The sequence below is a fragment of the Mirounga angustirostris genome, unplaced genomic scaffold (genome assembly GCF_029215605.1).
Source record: "Mirounga angustirostris isolate CCGP_5_RB_7025 unplaced genomic scaffold, mMirAng1.0.hap1 SCAF_1, whole genome shotgun sequence".
Classification (NCBI taxonomy): Eukaryota; Metazoa; Chordata; class Mammalia; order Carnivora; family Phocidae; genus Mirounga; species Mirounga angustirostris.
The window spans coordinates 82,604,585-82,620,147 of record NW_026991709.1 but is presented as its reverse complement, the minus strand read 5'-3'; the positions used below and the strand labels follow the sequence as shown (position 1 = coordinate 82,620,147).

The window sequence follows — 15,563 nt, the reverse complement described above, 5'->3', positions numbered from 1 at the left end:
TGCTTTCCTTCATGAACAGAGAAGGAACTTCTGATTTTCTGTTAGTAGAACATCAGCTTGGTTTTTTTTGAAAAGTGAGAATTTATATTAACCGTGTCCACATTAACACATGCATTTGTGAAATTACTAGCTAAGATCAGGAATTCAGCTTGTCTGTGGAATAGAACAAATATAATTGGCCTATTCAGGGTAAAGGAACATTAATAAACCATTAGATCCATTTTTTAACTAACCAAACATAATTACTGCAAAAATTACTTCTCCAGCAATTTATTGAAACCTCAGTTGTTTGATTTAGATCATAATTACGGCATCATTTTCTGAGCTCTACCCCTCTGGCTCTGTAGATGTGACAAAATCACTGTAGAAAAAAAAAAGTCCTTTTCCTAGTCCCATTCCTTGTTCTCTCTTCTTAAGTGGTGAATCTATTCTGAATTCCAGCGTAAAAATTGCTGACAGACTTTTCAGCATTTACCAGGATGGGCAAAGAAATGTAAAATGAGATTCTGAGCAGCTGTAGCTCTGCTTCTAGGCAAATACTGAGGAGAAAGACCTTAAGTACTCTGTTAAAAAGGAAGAGGTGACTGAGTCCATTCTAGCAATATCTGTGGGTATGCAGTAGATTTAGATACTCTACCAACTTCATATAATAATCTAAACTTGGTGAAACTGTGAACTAAACTGTGTGCATATCTCTGTCCTATTTTTTACTCTGGACCATGGTACACATTTTATATAGTGTTCTTAGAATTCCCAATAAGTATGAGATTTTAGATGTTAATAGTGTGATGTATACAATATAAAAATATTAATATTCTGTATTCTTTTTTTGTTGTTGTAAATCTAGCTTATGATTGATACACCTACCAGTCCAATTACCAGTGGACTTCCATTATTCTTTGTGATAACAGTAACCGCCATAAAGCAGGTATGAAAATACTTTTTATTCCCCCCCCGAAATCATTTAGAAGTTGCTAAATATTTCCACTTCAAACTAACATTTATTGTTGTGAAAATAATTTCCATAGGAAAGCAACAAATTTGATATTGCATATGGTAAAGTTAAACTGAGTTAAGCCACTTTTATATTTCAGGTACTAGGGACTCATGGAATGATTACCATTGTTAAAATATGTCGTTCCCTTGACACACCTCGGAAGCATCCCAAAACAAGCATTTTATATGTACAAACCAATTTATATATGAAACAGATTAATTATTATAATCATCTTTGTAGGTTTGGCAATATTTAAAGGAAGTACAATTCAAAAGGGATATATTTCTAGGGAGTGAAGCGTGTACTTTTGGCATGACCATTTTGAATAAAAATTGTATAGTGTTTTCCTACTTTCTACAACTTTCCCTGGTGATGTTCATTTTTATATAAAGTAATACCCTAGGGGAAATAGCTTCAACCAAATCTTGAATTGATATTAAAATATAGGTATAGAAAAGCAAGATTATTAGATACACATGCTGAGTAAGAAATAAAGAAATTCATAGAAATGTCATGTCTAAATAGCTATCACTTCTCAAAAATCTTGTCAGGGGCCCAGTTAAATAGATGACACTTCCACCTGAAAGGGAGTTAATTGAATTATAATTGTAAATATGATAAATTTCCATTTTATAAGATTTAGGGATAAGATTTAAATTGACATGGACAATTTCACTACTGGGTATTTACCCCAAGGATACAAATGTAATGATCCGAAGGGGCACGTGCACCCCAATGTTTAGAGCAGCAATATCCATGATAGCCAAACTATGGAAAAAGCTTAGATGTCCATCAACAGATGAATGGATAAAGAAGATGTGGTATATGTATATGTGTGTGTGTGTGTGCAATGTAAAATGAGATTCTGAGCAGCTGTGTGTCAGTTGTCATTGACAATTGGGGTGCATACACATACACACACACACAATGGAATATTAAGCAACCATCAAAAAAGAGGTCATCTTGCCATTTGCAATGACGTGGATGGAACTAGAGGGTATTATGCTAAGCAAAATAAGTCAATCAGAGAAAGACAATTATCATATGATCTCACTGATATGAGGAATTTGAGAAACAAGACAGAGGATCATAGGGGAAGGGAGGGAAAAATGAAACAAGACAAAACCAGAGAGGGAGACAAACCGTAAGACACTCTTAATCTCAGGAAACAAACTGAGGGTTGCTGGAGTGGTGGAGTGGGAGGGGTGGGGTGGCTGGGTGATGGACATTGGGGAGGGTATGTGCTTTGGTGAGTGCTGTGAATTGTGTAAGACTGATGAATCACAGACCTGTTCCCCTGAAACAAATAATACATTATATGTTAATTAAAAAATTTAAAAAGAAATTGACATGGAAATAAAATTGACAAACATTCTTTAATTCTGGGGTGTAGTATATTCTTTATTACTTACATAGAAGGATAAGAGGAATCGATGGATTAACAGTTACATTATAAATCTAGTGTGTCAGAATACCATGCTACTGCTTTCACTAAGTTTGATTTCCTTTTACTGCTTTATTGGAGGCTTAAAAGCATCCAAATCACTTCATACAGTTACATATTTAACTTGGTTTTGTAGATGTCATTTATTTCATCGAAGTAACATATTTGTCCCTTGGACCTCTTTTCTATATATACTTTACTTCTTAGGTGATTTCATTTAGTCTAGTGGTTTATAGTACCATTTATATGTTGATGGTTCTCAAATCAATGTGTATTCTAAAACTATTCCCTGAACTCCAGACACATATATACAAATGTTTGTGCAACATTTCCACATGGATATCTTAGGCTTTTCCTGACCACCATGTTACTCTCTCATTTCCTGATCTGGTCTTTTTTCTTCATATCATTTGTCACTACCTGTTGTTCTGTTGAATAAATGTTTATTAGTTTATCTCTTACCTTCATTTGAATGTTTAGCTCTATGAGTGCGGAGACTTCGTTTTATATACCAGATTATTTCCAGTGACCAGAACAAAGTCATGCACATATTGGGCCTTCAATAAACATTTGTTTGATAGATGAATAAATGAATGAATAAATCTATTGAATATATTTTAAAGCAATGCAGCATGTTATAAAACTTCTTACCCTGGTTTCCCAGTGTATTGGCCAAATATAGACTGGGTTTAATTGAAATGCGGTGCCATTAACTGAGTTGAGAAACAGTGGTGAATTTATATCTGCAAAATGAGAGAGTTTAATGTGATAATGACAATTGACAACCTGTCTTCCTCCAAAATGAGTTAAGTAAAACATAAAATCTAAAGATAGGAAGTGGGAAGATTATACCTCAAACCTGTTAGTATGGTTATTGCAGTTGAGTACTAAATTTACTTGAGAGCTTTTTGACAACTAAGGCAAAAGAAGAAGTACGAAAGGTCATAATTTTCAAAGAGAACATTTGATCTATAAGGATTTTCTCCCTTTTTCAGGAACGATTTCAGAACTCAGAATTTTCTCTTGTGCAGTAACTGTTCCTAAGTTTCATTCATTCAAGAAACACACTCATACCAGAGTGTGTACTGTTCAGGTTTATATATCCATCACTGTAGATTAGTGGAACACAATTTTGGAAAAATTATAAAAGTGGAAGTTACCATGTTCCAATCTTCCTTCCTTGTCTTCTCCCCTTTTAGTCTGCCTTTGTATTTTTATCAAAATAGGAAAAGCTTTATTATCAGTTATTTACACTTTAATTTGAATGAAGTTATTATTTTGTTTAACTTCTTCCAATCATACTTACATATTAAGTCTTCTTGCTCGTTGTATAATGCAAGATATAGTGCTCTGGTAAGTATCAAAGTCTTTGCCTTCTGTGAACTTAAAACCTATGAAGTAGGGAAGATAAGACCAAATACAATAATAATTATAGTTTAATAAGGTACTAGTAAGAGCCAATGAGGTGTTAGGTATTCAGAGAAAGGATGGAACACTTCATCGGATAATCAGGGAGGTTTTGTGGAATAAATAATAGAAATGAACCTTGGAATATTGGTAAAATGACAGTTGGTGAAGAAGGTGAGACAAACAAACAACTTAGGCAAAGGCTAAATGCAGGAAAAGCCAAGACCTATTTTGGGGAATGACATGTCTGACTAAATGTTTGACCCTATAGAGGGAAGTATTAAAAAATAACACTGGAAACGTAGGTTAATACTAAAAGAGGTTGGAAGATTCTTTGCTATAAGCATTGAGAGTTATTGAGGGGGTTTTGAACAAGATAGTGAATTAAAACAATGTTTTGGAAACATTAATCTGGCAATAATATGTAGGGTAGATTAGATTTTGTGAATTTGTGTTTTAAAAGATAATGTTTTTATCATTGTTGCTCAGCTATTAATGCCATCTGACTATAAAAGGAATTGTGCTTTTTGACAGTTTCAGAAAAGATGTTTTGACTGTCAGTTAAATTTCTCTAAAATCGACATACTACATCTTAAATGAGGTCAATGTAATTTAAGTAAATTTAAGTATCTTAAGAATGCTTTCCCAAAGGTTTCTCCCTGAAAAAAAAAAAAAAAAAAGACCTTCAAAGTAATCCTTAATATAATTTGCTTTATATTTTGAAGTGTTATATTTTTAGGTAATAGATGCACATATTTTTCAAAAACAGAAACAGTACAAAATAGCATATAGTAAAAGTTTTTTATATTCCTAAACCCCCAGTTCCCTGTTTTCCTCTCCTGATATATTTGTACATTAGTCCTGATATATAGGCAGAAGGTTCACATAGGCAGGCATACTTTTATTTTCATACATGATAGCATAGAACACAATACATTCTGTACCTCATTTGATCACTTAATGCTATCTCTTGGATATCATTCCATTATCTGTATTTATGCTACACCCCTGAGTTCTTGAATGTTCTCTAAAATAGCATGAGAAGGTGTGCCTGGTAAATCTCAGTCGGTTAAGCATCTGCCTTCTGCTCAGGTCATGATCCCAGGGTCCTGGAATCAAGCCCCACATCAGGCTCCCTGCTCAGCAGAGAGCCTGCTTCTCCCTCTCCCTCTGTCCCTTCTCCCCTTGCTTGTGCTCTTTCTCCCTCTCTCTCTGTCAAATAAATAAATAAGATCTTTTAAAAAAATAAAATGGCACAGAAAGCCATTTCCACTTTAAAAAAATTGCCACTCCTTAAACATTTAATCAGAGGTTTCTTTCTGAAATGCTTATGTCTGTGCCCCTTTTTAAATGACAATGGATTTAGCCTACCATATTTTTTAAGTACATAATATAATTTGTTCTGTTGGCCTATTGTTTAAGAAAATGAAAGAACTCAACCTCAGTTTAAAAATCTGTTCATTTTCTTTGCTGTTGTCTGTAGTAATGCTCTGTGAATTTATATTTTATGATTAAAATATCATTTTTACATAGAAGCAATAGAACTTATAGATTGAATAAGCATAGGAAAAGGTATGAATCAAGAATGACTCCCCAGATTTCTGCTAAGAGCAATTCAGTAGATGTTGATGTCATTTGTCAAGATGGGGAACATTGAAAATGCAATAGATTTGGAGGGATAATATCATCAATTTGGTTTTGAAATGTTTACTATGACACATCAAGATAGAGATATTAAGGATGCAGTTAGATATTAAAGTTTGAGTCCAAAAGAGAGATATGGGCTAGAGATACAAATTTCAGGACTTTTTGAAGACATGGGTATAGAAGAAATCTTGTAGTGAGAAAGTGAAGGGTGAAAAGGGGGCCCATAAAGCTGACATGGAAGGAGTCTCCTGTAAGGAAATTGAGGAGTAACTAGAGAGGTACTATGAAAACCAGGAACATGTGTGTAAGGGCACCAAGAGAAGAGTGCTTCTAGGAGGAATGAATGTCAGATACCATGAGTTGTGTGCATCAAACTAGCCTAATATAATTCTGTTAAATGAAATAAATGTTTTGAGGAAGTGTTTATGTTTCTTTTTCTCATGCAATAAAAGTATCTTCTAATTACATTAAAAAGGGTATTTTTTTTGTTCTTTTGATATTTACAGGGATATGAAGATTGGTTACGACATAAGTCAGATAATGAAGTAAATGGAGCTCCTGTTTATGTTGTTCGAAGTGGTGGCCTTGTAAAAACTAGATCAAAAAACATTCGGGTATGCATTTAGTAAATAATGTAAATCAATTATATTTTGGTATCACAAATTCTAATCTGATTATATTTTAGTTAAAAGCCTACTTTCCTACATTAAAATATTGTGATAGGCCGTCTGTTTAGAACTCAATAAAAATAAGTCTCTGCCTCATAAAATCTGTATATTTACTTTTCTCCCATAATTCCTTATAGGTGGGTGATATTGTTCGAATAGCCAAAGATGAAATTTTCCCTGCAGATTTGGTGCTTCTGTCGTCAGATCGACTTGATGGTTCTTGTCATGTTACAACTGCTAGTTTGGATGGAGAAACTAACCTGAAGGTTTGTACATGTATGTTTGTACATGAATATGTATAAGTGTTGCTCTGGGTGAACAAAATGTTTTTGGGTTATGGTAATATTTTCCTTTGTTTGACTTGCTAAGGAAGAAATTTTTTAAATCACTGAAGCTTTTAAAAATTATAAGTTTTTTAAAAGAAGTAATGCTATGTATGTATTTCAAGGGTAGCCTCATGTGGTTTAATCAAGTTAAAGAAAAATGGAAAGTGTTTTTAGGAAAAAATGTTATCCTTTAATATTTTGGTGCTTTTTTAGATAAGGGACACCTTTAAATTGTTCTTAGTTTTCAGAATATGAAAGTGAAAATTCGTATTTTTTCCTATTAAATTGCTTTATAATAGACTTTGAGCAAATAGTGACTGTTAATACAGACTTAATTTTGGGCACCTGGGTGGCTCAGTCATTAAGCTTCTGCCTTCGGCTCAGGTCATGATCCCAGGGTCCTGGGATCAAGCCCCACATTGGGCTCCCAGCTCCGCGGAAAGCCTGCTTCTCCCTCTCCCATTCCCCCTGCTTGTGTTCCCTCTCTTACTGTGTCTCTCTCTGTCAAAAAATAAATAAAATCTTAAAAAAAAAAAAAATACAGACTTAATTTTTTTTATATGCAAATGGTCTGTCTAGGCAGGTAATCATTGTAGCTCCTTTTGCTATTCGTTATTTTGTAATCTTTCTCCTCTGCTATCTAGTTAAGTCATCTCAAGTACAGTATACTATGATTTCATCTGAAAAGAGATTTGAAATAGATGATACCTAAGGTCCCATTTGGCTCTTGAAACTGCAGTGTAATCCTTTTTTTTTTTTTTTAATTTTCCCAGACACACGTGGCAGTTCCAGAAACAGCAGTATTACAAACAGTTGCCAGTTTGGACACACTCATAGCTGTGATAGAATGTCAGCAACCAGAAGCAGACTTGTACAGGTATGGTATAGTAGTGGATTATTTCCTAAGAAAAGACAGAGCTGCAAAAGTAGAATTGTTGGGTTAAAATTAATCTATGGCCTTTACAAAAACATTGGACTAATTTTTATTGCCATGAGCAAAGTATAAGTTTAGGACGGGACCACTCTTTACACCACACACAAATGGATTAAAGACCTAAATGTGAGACCTGAGACCATAAAACTCCTAAAAGAAAACATAAGCAGTAATCTCGTGGACATCACCTCTATCAACGTATTTATAGATATGTCTCCTCAGGCAAGGGAAACAAAAGCAAAAATAAACTGTTGAGGCTACACCAAAGTAAAGAGCTTTTGCACAACAAAGGAAACCATCAACAAAACAAAAAGGAAGCCTAGTGAATGGGAGAAGATATTTGCAAATGATATACCTGATAAGTGGTTAATATCCAAATATATAAAAAACTTAATTCATCTCAACACCAAAAAAATTTTTTTTCAATTAAAAAACAGGTAGAAGAGGGGTGCCTAGGTGGCATCTGACTCCTGATTTCAGCTCAGGTCATGATCTCATGGGTTGTGGGATTGAGCCCCATCCATGCTGGGGGTGGGGGGGTGTCTATCATCTGAAATTCTCTCTCCCCCTCACCCCCTCCCTCCATTTGAGTGCACTCTTTCTCTCAAATAAGTCTTTAAAAAATAAATAAATAAAACGAGTAGAGGACCTGAGTAGACATTTTTCCAAAGAAGACATGCAGATGGACAGCAGGCACATGAAAAAATACTCAGCATCACTAATCATGAGTGAAATGCAGATCAAAACCAGGCAGAATGGCTGGTATCAAAAAGGCAAGACGTAACAAGTGTTGGCAAGGATGTAAGGAGAAGGGGAACCCCCTCGTGCACTGTTGATAAGAATGTAAATTGGTGCAACCACTGTGGAAAACAGTATGGAAATTCCTCAAAAAATTAAAAATAGAAATACTGTATGATCCAGTAATTCCACTCCTGGGTATTTAAAGAAAATGAAAACACTAATTTGAAAGATATATGCACCCCTATGCTTATGACATTATTTACAGTAGCCAAGATCTATTGATAGATGAGTAGATAAAATATTTATAGCAACCTAAGTATCTATTGATAGATGAATGGATAAAGTATCATTTATAGCAACCCAAGTATCTAATGATAGATGAGTAGGTAAAGATGTGGTGTATGTATACAGTGGAATATCACTCAGCCATAAAAAAGAATGAGATCTTTCCATTTACAACAACATGGATGGACCTCTAGAGGCATTATATCAAATGAAATAAGCCGGAGAAAGACAACTACCATATAATTTTACTTATATGTGGAATATAACAAAACAAAACCAGATTCTTAGGTCCAGAGAACAAACTGGTGGTTGTCAGAGGTGAGTTGGGAGGGGGATGGGCTCCTTTGCTCCTTTGGTTCTTTCTATTTTTACAACTCTTAATTTTTTGAACTCTGATTCAGCACCTGCACTTCTAGGAATTTTTTCTAATGAAATAATGAAATTCTCCTAGGAATGTATCTTAATGAAAATATGAAGAGATATATACACAAGGTTGTTCAAAGCTACATTGTTTAAACTATCCATAAGGTGGAAAAAAACCTACACTTCCCTCAGCAGTGAATTATTTATATTATGCAGTAACCCCCAAAATGCAGTGCTGTATGTGGCCATTAAAAATAATGATGTAGATCTATGTTTTTGACAGGACATGTTAAGTGAGGGAAAATGTTACCAACAGTATTTATGGCATGATTCCATTTTGTTTTTAAGGTATATGCATGAAAAAAAAGTCTGGAAAAGATACTCCAAAATATTAACAGTGTTTATATTTGAGTAGTGGGATTACCGGTGATTCTTATTTCCCTCTTGATGTCTTTTTAAACTCTCTAAATTAGATCATTTTATAAAATGTGTGTGTTTCAGTGTAGGTAGTCTTTATAATCAGAAAAGGGAATAATGAAACAATTTCCATTTTGAATCAAATTAAAGTGTGGGTTTGGAGAAATGGCTAGGGAAAGTGCAAGATGAGTTAATCCAGTATGGAACCAGCATAAATAGATAGGAGTACCTTAGAATCAAGGATAACAGGACAGATGAAATGAAGGCAAATAGGTCTCTTTTTGGAATTTAGCTCAGGGAAATCAAAAGACTGATCACACATCATCTCCATAAGTTATCGAGGGAAATAGCAGCTGAATTGGTTCTTTGAATCTAAATCCAAAGTTGAGGCTGGAATCAGGACTACATAAAATTCCATTATGTGGAGATAATAAAAAAACCTCAGTGCTGCTCCCTGATACGGGGAGCTGAAGGAAGTAGAAGTAGGAGATTAGCAAGAAACAATGAAGCCGAAGTCTATAAGCATCTGTGACCTGGAAACGGGGGGGATAATAGGGACATTTGGAAGGAATGCTTATTTCTTTGCTTAGGGAAGTGATTGACATGAAAGTTCTGTCTAGAGTTTGCTTCAACTTAGAATTTACCTCACCATAGTAGAAAGTGATTGTACACTTGAATTGACTCTGTGCTATGAAGCTGTTCTGGTTGTGGAAGTTGGAACTGAAAGGCCAGGCTGTGAAAATCCATTATGATAACAGGCCACTTACTCTAGATTTCAGGCAACCAAAAGTTAAAGAAGGTCTGGAGTTCACTGATAGGTTTTTGCTTAACTACTCAATCCCCACCACTTAACTCACACATGGTCGTCGTTCAGTGAATATTTATGAATGCATGCATAGAATCAATTGGTGAGTGAATGAATGATTCTAGTCAGGAGACTTTACTTAATAAACTGTGGTATGTGTGAGCATTCATTGTTGGCTAAATAATATATGCATCTTTGTGTAGAAATTACAAATTAGATCACTAAACTAATAATAAGATAAGACATTTTCATTGCCATTTTGGTTTTTGGTTTTTTTTTTTTAAGATTTTTTTATTTATTCATTCGAGATACAGAGATAGAGCATGAGCAGGGAGAGAGGGAGAGGGAGAAGCAGGCTCCCCGCTGAGCCAGGAGCCCGATGTGGGGCTTGATCCCAGGACCCCGGGATCATGACCTGAGCTGAAGGCAAACGCTCAACCATCTGAGCCACCCAGGCGCCCCTTCATTGCCATTGTGAAAACATTTTTTTCATTTTTTACCTCATTCATAGCTAGATTGGAGATGGCAAGAATATCAGTTTTTTAAAGCTTAATGAATGATAAGTATTTACTTATGTAACTTCTAACATTAAAAATGGACCATTCCAAAAACAAAAGGTTAAGTTTTGTTTCATGTACAAGAATAGTGCCAAAACTATTAAAAATTTTTCACCCATTGATGTCCTAAGTACTTCTGGTTTTTTTGTAACATGGTGAATTCTTTGATAGATTCATGGGACGAATGATAATAACTCAACAAATGGAAGAAATTGTAAGGTAAGAATAATTTGCATTGTCCAAATACTATTATGTGAGAATTGTATTGGGGAGGGACTAAAATCAAGTTAAAGAGAGATTAGGTAAGTAAGCAGCACATCATGGAAAAGGGTTAATTTAAAAGCATTTAACATTTCATCTAATAATTTGTAGCAGGAATGAGTAAGGACAAAAAAATCCCATGAAATGATATCAAAATAGTTCAGTAAGATTATTTGTGTACTTGTATTTCTTTTTCTGGTGGTATTAGGTAGTAACATAAAAGGAAACAGCCATTCTTATTGAAGTTCTTACACATTTAAACCACCACACTTAAAGTTTAGAATACAAAAAACGTTTTATATAATGTGTGACCAGTATAAATGTCATATTTAGTGGCCAATTTAGAACCTCTTATTTACTCCTCTGATTGGTTTTTTGTTTAGTTGGTTGTTTTGGTGTGTTTGCCTTCAATATTCAGGTTAATTTCTGGTTCCTGCATGAAAGGCTTTGAGTTATTTCAGAAATGTGTTGATATGATGAGATCATATTGTTACTCATGACCACAAAGCCAAATCAAGAATAAATCTTGGAATCAGCCCTTGAACTTCTAGTCCAATTAGCATTCCACCTCTTTTCTGGAGATGTGTTCAGTTAATACAGGCTGCATGAAATAAGTCACTAACATGAAGAATTGAGCATTTTTGAAATGAAGTTCTCAAAACAAGCCACCAAAAATATCATGATACTTCAGCACCAATTCACATTTTTAATAAACATTAACATAGGAGCACATTCAGTAAACTCCTTAACAAAGTCTTTGTAAGTGTAGGACCCCCTGCTGAATAACTATGACTAGGTTTTATTTTGATTTCTAGAGTGACATAGTGGAATATATATGTGGATACTAATCTGAATTTCATTAAGATATTGTGGCTGGTAAAGCAAAAGATCAATTATGTTACCCAGCACCTGAAATGGTTAAAAAGATTAGCCATGTTCTTTGCTAAAGCAACCTGAGTGAACTGATGAATTATCTTTTAATTTGAAAGCTTTCTATCATTATATCCCAATTTTATATATCAATGTGAGCTCAAAGTTTTTCTGTTCATTGTTGGAACCAACACCAAGTGAAAAAGCTATTTTATGCCTCCTGAATAATTGATTTTGGAATATCCATGGAGTGTGCTCTAAATATGACTATCTAATAAAACCATACTTGTTAACCATGTCCCAAATACGTGATCCTCCTTGGTTCATTTGGATTTGTAGATGTCTTCAGAATTAGTTCAGATTCTGTTTGATTTTGGTAACTGTATATGTATGTTTCAGAAAAACATAAGGAATAGCAACAAAACTAAGGCTTTTTTACTTATCCATAACAGTCTTATCATTTTGCTATCACTAAGAAAATACAATTTCCTTTCTAGTTATTCTTTCTCGTTTTGTATCTCCTTTATGGGAGAGAAATTCAAACAGCAAGAAGACTTGTGCTCCAAGGAGTATGCAATGCAAGTAGTCAAGTTGTAGTGTCGATCTTGCCTAAAGTATTAACTCACTTACTACATTATGTTTTATTATCCAGTGTAATTTTAATTATGAAGAATTGATGCATTTATATACAAATCATACTATAATTCATGTTTACATTGCATTTTAATTCTTTATTTTCCATTTAAAAACTTTAATTTTGCACAAAAATTTTAAATTTCATTATGTTAAATATTTTTAAATCATTGGTTAATCTTTTGTTGTGTTTTATGTTTAAAAATCTTGCAGCTGATGGCTTTGTCAGTTTATTTATCGGTGTAGTCTTATTTCTGAGCCACTGATCTTAAAGTGCCTGAAATGCTAAAGCAGATAATTGTTGTTATGGTCACTAACATCATAATTGACCTAAACAGCTTTATAGTAACCAAGATTTTGGTTTTATATGGAAGCAGTGTTGTAACTGTAGCTTAGGGATTTTCTGCTGAAGATGCCATTTTAGAATTTAATTTAATTTTTAATATATTCAATGCTTTTTTTTTTTTTTTTCTCCCTAGACCTCTGGGGCCGGAGAGTCTCTTGCTTCGTGGAGCCAGGTTAAAAAACACAAAAGAAATTTTTGGTTTGTATATATTGAAAAAAAAATTTTTTTTAAGATTTTATTTATTTGAGAGAGAGAGTGAGCACTTGCAGGGGGAGGAGCAGAGGAGCGGAAGAAACAGACTCCCCACTGGGCAGGGAGCCCAATGTGGGACTCAGTCCCAGGGCCCTGGGATCATGACCTGAGCCAAAGGCAGATGCTTAACCGACTGAGCCACCCAGGCTCCCTATATTGAAAATTTTTAATTATAGATTCATGTTGATGCTTTATATAAAGTATTTCTTTTTGAAAGAGAGAGAATGCACACAAGTGGGGGTGGGTAGGCAGAGGGAGAGGGAGAGAGTCTTAAGCAGGCTCCATGCCCAACACAGAGCCTGACACCAGGCTCGATCTCACAACCCTGAAATCATGACCTGAGCTGAAAACAAGAGTTGGACACTCAACTGACTGAGCCACCCGGGTGCCCCTATATGAAGTATTTTTTAAAGCATAGCATTTGTGGTCTTTTGGTTGGATAATTTACTTAGTCAAATGTCTGTAATAATTTTCTTGCAAAGACTGTGTTAATAAAATTTTGTATTGTATTTTTTTGTTGTTAATCCCTATTTTTTAATAGTAGACTAGAACCTTGCTCTTTTGTGGATACTTGTGAAGCACTGCTAAGAAGATAATTCTGATTTTAATGGTGGTATTTAATGGCAGGTATTATTGGAATGTATACTGACTGGATCAAAAGGATGAATAAATAGTGTTCTAGTGTTGGAGATCTAAATAATTCACATGTTCTGAGTCAACTCTAGGCACATTGTGAAGTCCTGATAACCTTTAGCTGTCAGCTAGCTCCTCCCATTTTAGGAATGGCCTTTCATATACTGCCCAGCCTGTTATTCACTGAATGCTTACAGCTTTTGAGGTTCTCTTCTTCATTCTCTTCTTTCCTATTAACTGTGCTATATTTTATTTCTCAGTATGAGGCTCTCTGATAAAGATATGTATATCCTTTAAAAAGCAGAAAACAGCAAGTATTGGTGAGGTTGTAGAGAATTTGGAATCCTCATACAGTGCTGTGGGAGTATAAAATGTCACAGCCGCTATGAACAATAGTGTGGCAGTTCCTCAATAAGTTAAACCTAGAATTGTTGTATGGCCCAGCAATTCTACATATGATCCAGCAGTTCTACTCCTAGGTATATAACCAAAAGAATTGAAAGTAAGTGTTCAAAGACTTGTACAGGATGTTCATAGCAGCACTCTTCAATAGCCAAAGGGTAGAAACTGCCCAAATATCCATCAACTAATGAATGGATAAACAAAGTGTAAGATGCCTATATAATGAAATATTATTCACCCATAAAAAAGAAGTACTAGTGCATGCTATGACATGGATAAACATTGAAAACATGCTGAGTGAAAGAAGCCAGACATAAAAAGCTACATATTGTATGATTCCATTTACTTGGAATACCCAGAATAGGCAAGTTTATAGAGACAGAAAGTAGATTTGTGGTTCCCAGGGGCTGGGGAGTGGAGGGGAATGGGGAATGATTGCTTAATGGGAACAGGCTTTTCTTTGAGGGTGATAAAAATGTCAAGTTAGTGAGGGTTGTACAACATTGAGATTGTACTAAGGGCCACCAAATTGTGCACTTTAAGATGAATAAAATGATAAACTGTATGTAATGTATATTATAGTAAAAAAAAAAAAAAAAACACCATCATGTTCTGATGGCCAAAGCCAGAAAACATCTCCAGGGCTTTTAGACCCTCTCATGCAATGCTGTATTTTAACACATCCCTCTAGCAGGAACACCTTTCACATTCTTAAAATAAAACGTATATTTGAATGCCTTTAGCTGAGTTCTGCTGTTGTCACCTCAGCCCCACCTGTCTGTTGCATATCATTCTGGCTGATTGCTCCCATTTCTGTAATTTCAGTGCGCTTTGTCATCTGAGTTATAATCCCTGCCTCTAAAGAATACTGGTGAAAAGTCTAGGACAAATCTTTAGAAAGAGAGCATGATGAATCCTACACTGCTTCTCAGACTTCACTCTTTAAAGATGGGTGTGAATACTTACTGATCATCTCTTTGTTTCTAGGCATTTTGCTATTTTGTCATAACAAATCTCACAATAATTCTGAGGGATTTTTTCCTATTTAAAGATGGGGAAATTGAGACTTAGATTAAATAACTTGCCCAAGGACCCAGAACTAGTAAGTGGCAGAGGTAGCACTCTAAGGTCTAACTCCAAAGTTTTTTATAAAGCTGGTCTTAATTAATTTCATTCACTCCCCAATTTTAGACCGTTATTACTGTCATTCTTGCTTATCTCAGTCATTCATATAGGCACACATTTTTAAAATAATACTTTCCTTTTATTTATTTCATTTACTGACAGATTTCCATATTATCTCTCCAGTGGTAGAAAATTATGTCTTGACCCCAGTTTCTGGCATTCAGGGCCTTTCAAATTCTGACTGCATTCCATTGTTCAAAGTGCTTTTCCATTTCTGTCTTCGTTAACAGTGTTTACTCTATTTATAATAGCCTTCCCTGCTATGTTTACCTTTCCAAATCCTTTTCCTCCATCACTTTCAACTCTAATAATATCTCTTTCATTCAGATATATTAATTATAACTCAGAAACAGAACCCTCGTGCCTTTCCCATCCAGCAGGTTGAGTGAC

The 15,563-nt window shown here is 34.7% G+C and overlaps 1 protein-coding gene across 2 annotated transcripts in view; it reads left to right on the top strand.

Moving 5' to 3' along the window:
• The window catches only part of ATP11B (ATPase phospholipid transporting 11B (putative)), a 121,371-nt gene that overhangs the window by 32,402 nt on the left and 73,406 nt on the right, over window positions 1-15,563 (top strand). For both annotated transcript variants that reach the window (XM_064584827.1, XM_064584833.1), the window contains exons 4-9: window positions 848-928; window positions 6,002-6,109; window positions 6,301-6,429; window positions 7,263-7,366; window positions 10,763-10,810; window positions 12,835-12,899. In XM_064584827.1, the coding sequence (XP_064440897.1) occupies window positions 848-928; window positions 6,002-6,109; window positions 6,301-6,429; window positions 7,263-7,366; window positions 10,763-10,810; window positions 12,835-12,899 (535 nt within the window). The remainder of the gene's footprint in view (window positions 1-847; window positions 929-6,001; window positions 6,110-6,300; window positions 6,430-7,262; window positions 7,367-10,762; window positions 10,811-12,834; window positions 12,900-15,563) is intronic.